At 34.1% G+C, this 9,539-nt stretch overlaps 1 protein-coding gene across 1 annotated transcript; it reads left to right on the top strand.

Moving 5' to 3' along the window:
* Positions 1-900: 900 nt before the first annotated feature.
* On the top strand, positions 901-1,565 carry LOC111889286 (uncharacterized). Its single transcript, XM_023885422.3, has 2 exons — positions 901-1,140; positions 1,323-1,565. Exons 1-2 carry the CDS (start codon positions 920-922, stop codon positions 1,453-1,455), a joined length of 354 nt encoding a protein of 117 aa, XP_023741190.1. The 5' UTR covers positions 901-919; the 3' UTR covers positions 1,456-1,565.
* The last annotated feature ends 7,974 nt before the right edge of the window (positions 1,566-9,539 follow it).

Genomic DNA, 9,539 nt, shown 5'->3' with positions numbered 1-9,539 from the left:
GTTACAATGATTGAATAATAAGGTTAACAATAATAATATAATAATTAAACAATAAAGTTAACTTAATGATTATGTTATAATAAAGTAAAAAATAATAGTTAGTCAAATGATTAGATAAAAAGTTAGTCAAATAATAATGACCCTGTAACCTAAGATTAATTAGGTTAGAGTAGAGTATAAATTGCAATTTTTTTTCTTTTAATTTTTAAAATATAACTTATGTAACTTCAATCAATTCTTCCTAATAAATAAAAAACTTTTTGACCACATGATATGCTCTCATCCAATTTGACAAATGTTAATTTGTGATAATTATGAATTAATTTTTTCCACATATCATTTTATGGGTTTTTCTATTTTATTAATTTTCATATAATATTTTTTAATGTAATAATTACAATAAATATAGTAATAAATGGATATCAATTTTATTAATGAGCTTACCTTTTAATTTAAAAAATTTTAAATTAAAGTTTATTAGTTTCTTTTGTTTATTCATTTAAATTATTTATTTAAATTTAAAAGATAAAAAACATTTAAATTTTAATAATTCATTATTTTTCTTATTTTCTTATAAATTCAAAGTTCTCAATTATTTAGACATTTATATATATTTTTTTAAAATTAATCTAAATATAATATATGACTTTCACAACTAGTATATTATAATAAAAATGTTATAAAATAATTATAAAAAATGAAATTACCATATTCTCACGACTTTTATATACTTGAAAATACTACATACATAAATGGGATCAATTTCAATATTGTCACTCGTCTTTTGTCAGCCAATATAATGTACAGAAAGTTGTTGAAGTACAATGTTCATGTTACAATCATGTATGCATATAGTACAACCACCTAGGCATGATACATATACCACCACACTTCCACATCAAAGCAAACACATTGCAAAATGCTGACCACACACAAAGGTGTCATCTTAACCACCCTTTTCTCTTCCTTTTGTGTGAAGGTGAAGGTGAAGGCCAAGTCGAAGAAGAACATCAATGGAAAACCAAGAATTTCAATGGCAAAAAAGGATAACTTTTCTCAAAAGTCAACGCTCAATTCTTCATTGAAGATTGTTTCTCAAGCGGCTGTTGCTGTTCTTGGATTGGGATTCATTGATGCTGGGTAATTAATCTATCTTTTTTCTCCTTATACCTTCGTTTAAGACTGCAAACGTGTTATATATATATATATATATATATATATATATATATATATATATATATATATATATATATATATATATATATATATATATATATATATATATATATATATATATATATATAATCTTGTTGAAATTGCAGGTATAGTGGAGACTGGTCAAGAATTGGGGTGATCTCAAAAGAAACCGAAGATTTACTCAAAGTAGTAGCTTTTCTTGTAATTCCTTTGTGTTTTTTCATCATATTTTCCATCTCCAAGACACGTGAGGAATGAGTTTAGGATTAATTTTTCGAATTATAATAAGCGACCAAATATTTAATTATATTCTATTATGACAATTGGAAGTGGTAAATTAAACGGGTTGAGGGTTGTATTGGACTGAATGCCTTGATCCATTGATTAATAATTAACGTACGCTATATATAAACTATTTATATACAAGATGTTTCCTAATATCCGATAGCTTGAGTCCTAAGCAAATACAAATACAATTATTTAATAGTAATAAAGATATTGACTAATAGTTTCCGTAGTCTTACCCGGAGGTCATCAGCTGTTAAGATTGTCTTGAAAAACATAAAAGAGTAAGCAAGGTAATTTTTTCTAAAGATATCAACAAGTTGATATCACGACGAGATATGTAAAACCCAAAATTCTTCACAAGCCACTTTTATCCGAACAAAATGAATATATATATGTTACAATATGTTTTTTTCGTTGAAGTTGAATTAGATTATGAGAGGTAAATAATACTTACATTGTCACGATAGATAATGGTGCAACGTAGCTCAAGAAAAAGATTGTGTAACGTACATGATTCGAAAACAACATTTGTGCAACCTCGAGATACTAGTTCAACACTTAATTGTGATAAAATAGGCTGTCACTTGGAGGACCATGAAAAATAAGGTTATCTCACAAAAGAAAACACAATAACCAAATGTAGAATGTGGGGTATCCGAACATCCCCCGTAATCATCTTCGATATATGAAACGAGTTGGATAGATTATGACTTTGAAAGATGAAGTTGAAAAGAGTTGGTACTTTGTAAGCACCAAATTATATGCTTCAACACATTCGTGCATGTGTAAAAAAACTTTTGTTTGAATTGCTTGAAAATAACTCATTAATGTGATCATCAAATTATTTTGTAATCTTTTTATGCGTTGATACAATTATATTATGTATCGTAATATTTTTCATAATGACATGACAAGTCTTTAGACTTATATATATACAGTATGATGGACATAATTTTTTTTTGTTAATTTAAAGGACTAAATCTGTGTGGTTCTATAACTTATTCATACGGTGTAATTGATAAATTAAACATATAATTGTGAGAGAAACGGAATCTAAATTGCTTCATCTCATCTAACATAAATTATTTCTCTCCATATAAACACCATGATCTCATGTGTGTTATCCATCCATCAAATTGATCGATAAGACATCATTACGGGAAGTGAAAAAACATCATGGAATTGTCATCCTCCAAATCAACTGATATCATCTTCTCGAAGTAAATGTTTTTCATTTAGTTTAAGATTTATCAAGTATATGTTGAATTGATCATGTGATTATGCCTATAAATTCAACATATGGTATGAAGCATGGTTTAATTTAAGTTATTGTTATCTAAGTTTTATTTTGGTGTTTTATACATGATAATCCATGCTTCACTAAAATTTTCATGCCCTAATTTTTGGAATTTGATTATGACAATAAAAGGATTTTAAAATTATATTGACGATAAGACACAATCACACACTCGGGAACCAAATATGTATAGAAGCCTTCATCACCTCTTCTTTTGATATTTTTAGAAGATCAATCAAGGATAAGCCTTAATTATTTAATTGGGCTAACAAATAAAAAAGATGATCTGGAATACGGAATCATATCAAATGGAACTAAATATTTTCTATGAGTAAATAACTTATTGTCATTCCTTTATGATTTTATAAACTTAAAAATTATTCACTACTAATTACTAAACGTGTTTTGAAGTTTGAAGATATATATCATCTTTAACCTCCCGACTGAATGCATACTTGATATATTAATATATTAGTTGTTTTTTACTTTTTTTATTGGACCTAGACCCCATATAAATTATGTATTATGTCAAGGTTAAAGAAAGAATACAATGATGTTTTTGTTAATGATAAAAATATGTTATATAGGTGTCATCTAAGCTTTTATTATTTTTGCAACAATTTATCTATGATTGGTGTGTTACCTACCAATTTTTTTTTAACTCAAAAATATAAAAATCACATAGATAATCCAAATAACATAAAATCTTTCGGTTTGAATATTCGGCGATATCATTGTCACTTGGCTGATTTCATCAATTTTATTAACTAGATATATAATTATATATTTGCTCCACCAATTCGTTGTGAAAACTCGTGATGTTTTTGATTGTCACGTATCGCTATTCTTCTTGCGCGCCATACGTGGGAACCAATTGGTATTGACACACTTGAGGATGCATTTTCATTTTCTTGATATTGTCAAATTATTTTGCACTCGTCTTCTAAAATTATACTATGTAAAATGATACACACATACATAATATGATCGAACTTTTCCACTGTTCGAGGACGTGTTGGATGCTGTAGTTCGCACCAATGCTTTCTTGAGAGCTCCAAATGCTCATTCGATGTCCTTCCTAGCATTTTCTTGGAATGTTTTATACTTTATACGTTTTGGATCACCTGGACATGTTAACGTTTTCACAAACACAACAAATTCAGGGTATATACCATCAGCAAGATAATACCAATAATCATACGTCGTTCCATTTACTTGAAATGGACAGTTAGGTGCAGACCCATCACAAAACCCATTAAATATGAGTGACGTGTTTAAAACATTAATATCATTGTTTGAACCAGAAGCACTAAAAAATACATGCCTCCAAAGATCTTGTGACACAACAACTTTAAGTTTGATTGTGGGGTGACCTTTATCACCCCGTGTAAATTTCCCTTCCCATGCATTAAGACAACTACCCCATGCCCAATGAAGACAATCCAAACTTCCAAGCATCCTAGGAAAGCCATGAACACTCGCATGACGAGCATATATTGAACGTCGGTAAAAGTGGGTTTACGCAAATATCTTGGACCATAAATAGCAACAACGCATCTGCAAAACTCATCCAAACTGTCCCTAGTTACCTGCTCGTACATTTGAAAATATTCGTCCCATGGATAAAAAACGAAACTGTAAGCTAATTGACGAACCACAACTATGCATTTATGTATTTCCGAAAACTCATTAAAGTGAGCGACATGATCAGCGACCTAAGAAGAGCAACGGTAAGTAAAAAATAAAATTAAACGAACATTACGCAAGAATACTTACGGATTGGGAGAAGGAGATCAGTTTCTTTAGCGCCTCATCTATTCCAAGATTCTCATGATGCCAGGCATCAGATGATTTCCTCATACAAGATGATGGAGTCTTCACAACATGATCAAGTTGAGTCCTCTTAGGAGGGAGGGAGGGAAGTACCTTTTCCTTCTTCACCACAAGGAGGCTGCTAGACATGTCATCTTCAAGATCAGATAAAGAAAATCGAGCACTATAACGGGTAGCTTTAGATCCTACATATCGAGAAGGATCCTCATAAGTTTAGGATTCTAAGGTCAAAATAGATAAATACACTAGGAAGGATCCTTACCGATGGCCATTGAAGTTGTGGTAGATGAACCTTCTTGAAAGCTAGGGTACTCAAACTTGAATGATCTGATGTTTGCAGGTAAATCAAGGAAACTCATGATCTTATCCTCAGTATCCTCAACAACGGAAAAAGCTTCTCCAAACTTGAAACCTACATCAAAATGCACAAAATAAGTAAATTTAATCCGTGGATCCTTAAGAATAAATCCTACCCTTTTAACCCAAGATTTGGGCAAGAGATCCCCGACAACAATGGAGTGACGTCTCACTAAAAAGTATTTTTCTTTCTTGGCTCCATCATTGTGTTTTGATTTCAGGATAAGAAGAGATTTATTAGTTTTAACTTTGAGAAAAAAAACAAGAATTCCCAAAAGTAGAAAGATCATAAACATAAGCCAACTCGGCAATACCTATGTCTAGGTTATGAGAGCGATTTACTTGATCAATCTAAGATAAAATCCTCTAAATAACGGGCATAGCTTGTGTTAGAACCAAGATCCTCAATCCTATCTAGGTTCCCGGATCTAAAAGAAATCAAAGGATCCTTAAACCTATACAAGATCCCGGATCTTAAAGGAGTCTTAGGATCCCGAACATATATTAGGATCCTGAACAATGCCATTATTATTTCCTAATAAGTTTAACGTCTATATTTCTTGTTTAGTTATCACATGTGCATAAATGGTCAACATGGGACTCATTCACAATGAAGAATCAGTCGAACCAGTCTTAAGACCCGAAAATACCAAGTCAAAGCACATTTTAAATACCAGTTCAACAGGATCCCAGAAATATTGGACATTTAGTTACTTAATCTAGACTATAAATACACTTGTAAAACACACACAACGGGGACAATTCTTTGACACCTTACTCATCTAGACTCACTTTATCATTTGTAATCGTATTATCAAGCTCATCTATGTAATTTATGTTCAAATCAATAAGATCATACAAGGAAGGTGATCATTATCACCGCCTAAGGTTTTATGACGCATATCCTAGCAAGGATCAAAGGATTTCTTTGTAAACCACTTGTGCAATTCTGTTCTAATTTCGTTAATCAGTTCACCTATAACACCACAGCCTCTCATACAATTTGGTTAATATCCACTTTGTCAATTTTTGACCAAAACAATTTGGCGCCCACCGTGGGGCTGTGGTATTCTTAATTCTCGAAATTTATTTCTACACAACCAACTTTATCTTCTTCCTCGATTCCCCCCAATTTCCTCAAAAAAATCTTCCACCACCTCCAAAAGGACCTCCTAGTTAGAGGAAAACTCCAGGTACCTCTAGAAAGTACACATCTATGATTATCATCCATGTGAATCCGGAATCCTTGAGATTCCAGGATCCTCCTATTCTGTAACAACGAACTCTTCTCCATGGGGAAGATGGTAAAGCATTAACTAAACCAACAACAGGAAGAAAACATGACTACACTCAAGGAGATGGAATGAACTAGGGAGGAGATCCATAAACCCCAAGGAGCAGAACCCTCGATCTTGCAATCCAAGATCCTAAACTTCGACGATGTAGGATCCTCAGGAAATCGTTGTGAGATAGGATCCTCTAGAAACCGCTGGGAAATAGGATACTCAACACCGACACCTACTCCCACTTGGGGTGTAACTCCAAACGAGAAAGCCCATGTGATCCAGGATCCCGACAAAATCTTCATCACTCTCGATAACAAGGATCCTGGTAACTTCGTGAATAATAATAATTTTAATACTAACTCCATGGACCTTGATATAGGAATAAGCCTGATCATGGGCAAGGAACTTCGGTAGTTAAGGGAAATGATCTCAAGTCTACCTGGAATGGTCCAACCTATACTAGAGGTATCTCTAACGAGCCACATAATCTCAAGATTTGCTCCTGCGATAGCTAAAGTCCCAAAGCGCTTCCAAACTCCCAACATGAAGCCTTACGATGGAACCACTGACCCCGAAGAATACGTGGCATAATACAGAGAAAGAATGGAGATCATCACCATTCCCACATATCTATAGGAAGCCTGTTTTGGTTCCACCCTCATAGGATCAACCTTGAAATGGCTTCTTAGTGTTCCTCTTTATTGCTTGTTTTGCTCATTTAGTTAATATTTTCAATAGCCGATTTTCTTATAACAGGACATTCAAAAGATCACTAGTAATCTCCATTGAGTACTCCAGGATCCTAACAAATCCTTTAGAGATTTTGTAAGCAGGTTTGGCAAGGAAGAGCTGAATATTCCTAATATCGACATTGTCATTGTAGTAGAAGCCTCCAAGATGGATTTAAAGAAGGATCATCCCTTTAATGAGGATATAATAATGACCCTGTGTAGGACAATGATGAAGTTAAAAGTAGAAAATCGAGGTTCATTAGACTTGAAGAAGGTCTAATCTTTACCATGCAGGATCTTGGAGAGAAAGCAAGGTGGCCAAGGAAAGGAGAGAAATCAAGTGGCTGGAAAGACAAGTCTAAATGGTGAACATACTGTAAAGATTTCAGCCACATCACCAAGGATTGTGTAGCCCTCAGAAAGGAGATTAGCTATCTCCTAAGCAAAGGACATCTAAAAGAGATCCTAGGAAGACGAAAAGAAAGATTGAAGGAAAAAGAACATGATCTTGCGAAGATCCTGGAAAAACTAGAATCCCTTCCTTTAAACGCCAAGGTAATTAATGTTATCTTAAGGGGTTCTAATATTTGTGGAACTTCTTACTCTACAGAAAAAAGACACGCTGTGGTATAAAAAAAAGAGAAAGAAGAAAGACCCTGGAAGAAGACTTCGATAACACAAGGATCCTGGTGGATGAAGGATCCTCAGTGAACATCATACTCTTAGATGCTCTGACCAGGATGAACATTCCAGAATCCAAGATAATAAAGCGATCCTTAATAATAATAGGATTCAACGGTGAAACAAAACATACTATTGGAGAGATTGAGCTACACGTCTACACCAGAGGGGTAAATTCAACGTAACACTCTTGTGCTATTAATGCTTTGTCTTCCTACAATGTTACATTAGGTAGGCCCTGGATCCATGACGTGAAAGCAGTTCCAACGACATTCCAATAACACGTCAAGATGCCTACCCCTTAGGGGACAGTGAAGATAATCGATGATCAACAAGAATCCAAAGAATGCTACAAGACCTCAATGAAGCCTTCGTAAGTACCACGACAAGCATAACAATTAAAGCAGGGGAACGAGGTGTATTGGAAGCAAGAGAACATGATGTGAAGTAAATACCCCTAAACCCTGAGGATCATGAGGCCAATGTCCTCATAGGATCCTCAATACCATAACAAATCGAGCTAGAACTTACAAAGTTCTTAAAAGATAGAAGTAAGACCTTGGCTTGGATTGTAACAAACCGTTATTTCAAACCTATGTAATAGTGTAGGTCAATTTGTACTTCTTTTTAAAATAATAAAGAGAAGTTTTAGCATACTGTGTATATTTACATAATTGACCCTCAAAAATAAAGTATTAAACAATCTCGATTGGGATGAACCAAGTGGTAGAGATTGTAACAAGGTTTCCAAAAATATAAAGAACACAAAAATCCGAGTTATAACGAAGAAGTTATGACCAATCGAAGATCCGCGACAAAACCGGTAAAACACTGTTCAGTGTAAAAAATAAAATTTCAATAAAAGGCTTTTTATTCTTAACAATCTAAATGAAAGTTGTAGTTTATGTTAAACCGAGAACTTTCATAAAAAGAACGCTAAAATCTGATTTCATATGAGGAAGTTATGATTTTTCTAAGTTTCAGTATAGCAGTGTACAACTAAAAACTTGAAATAAAGATCGATTGTTTTTTAGCCGACACAACCTAAACGAGAATTGAAGGTCTGGTCAATAGTAGTACAACGGTGAAAAGACAGACAAAAACGAACGTCGGATGAAGAAGTTATGAATTTTTAACGGATTTTCCTGTCCCGGTCCGTTAAAAATAATAATATTAAAAATAACTTCAAAATTAGCCGACGAAGTCTAAACAAAAGTCGTAGAGTATAATTTTACCTACGCGTGCATATACAGAACGTCAAAAACGGAGTTCGTATGCAAAAGTTATGAATTTTAGAAGTTTTTGGCTCAAAAACCGAGAAAATATGGAAAGCCGGGAAAAATCGCATGGTCACCCTTCTGCCACGTCATCTTGCATGCGAGGCCTCCCCGTGTCAGACATGTGTTCTCTTCTGATTGGACCACAGTCTCGCGTGGCGCCTTCTGATTCGACCAAAGTCGCGGTCCACTTACCTACAGACACCCTCGCAGGAGACACTTCTGGGACACCCCTCGGACCCTCGTGGCACCTCCCCAATGGACCGAAGTTCGGTCTACTCAGAAGCCAACACGACCGAGCCTCGGATCGCACCCTCGCACCCTTATATAAAGGGTGCGAGACTTCTCGGATTTTTACACTTTTTCACCCCATTTTTCATATCTTTTCACTTCTCTCACTTCCACAAACTTTTATACAACCCCTAAAGCCCCGATATCTTATTTCAAACTCTAAGAAAGACTTGAAGCCCCGAGATTCCCGAGAAAAACAACCTCTCTCTAGTCGAAACTCTGCCCAATTAAAGTCATATTTTCGTCAAATAAACTCCTTTCTAGGAAACGAAATGCTGTCCAAATTACCACTTATCAAGTG

This window comes from Lactuca sativa, chromosome 7 (genome assembly GCF_002870075.4).
Source record: "Lactuca sativa cultivar Salinas chromosome 7, Lsat_Salinas_v11, whole genome shotgun sequence".
Lineage (NCBI taxonomy): Eukaryota > Viridiplantae > Streptophyta > Magnoliopsida > Asterales > Asteraceae > Lactuca > Lactuca sativa.
The sequence above is the reverse complement of the archived record's forward strand: the minus strand, read 5'-3'. Positions and strand labels throughout refer to the sequence as shown.

Excerpts from the sequence above, each read along its gene's own strand:
- LOC111889286 (XM_023885422.3), top strand. The coding sequence starts at position 920 with ATGCTGACCACACACAAAGGTGTCATCTTAACCACCCTTTTCTCTTCC. Across the intron at positions 1,141-1,322 it reads TTGGGATTCATTGATGCTGG|GTATAGTGGAGACTGGTCAA; the intron begins GTAATTAATCTA and ends TTGAAATTGCAG.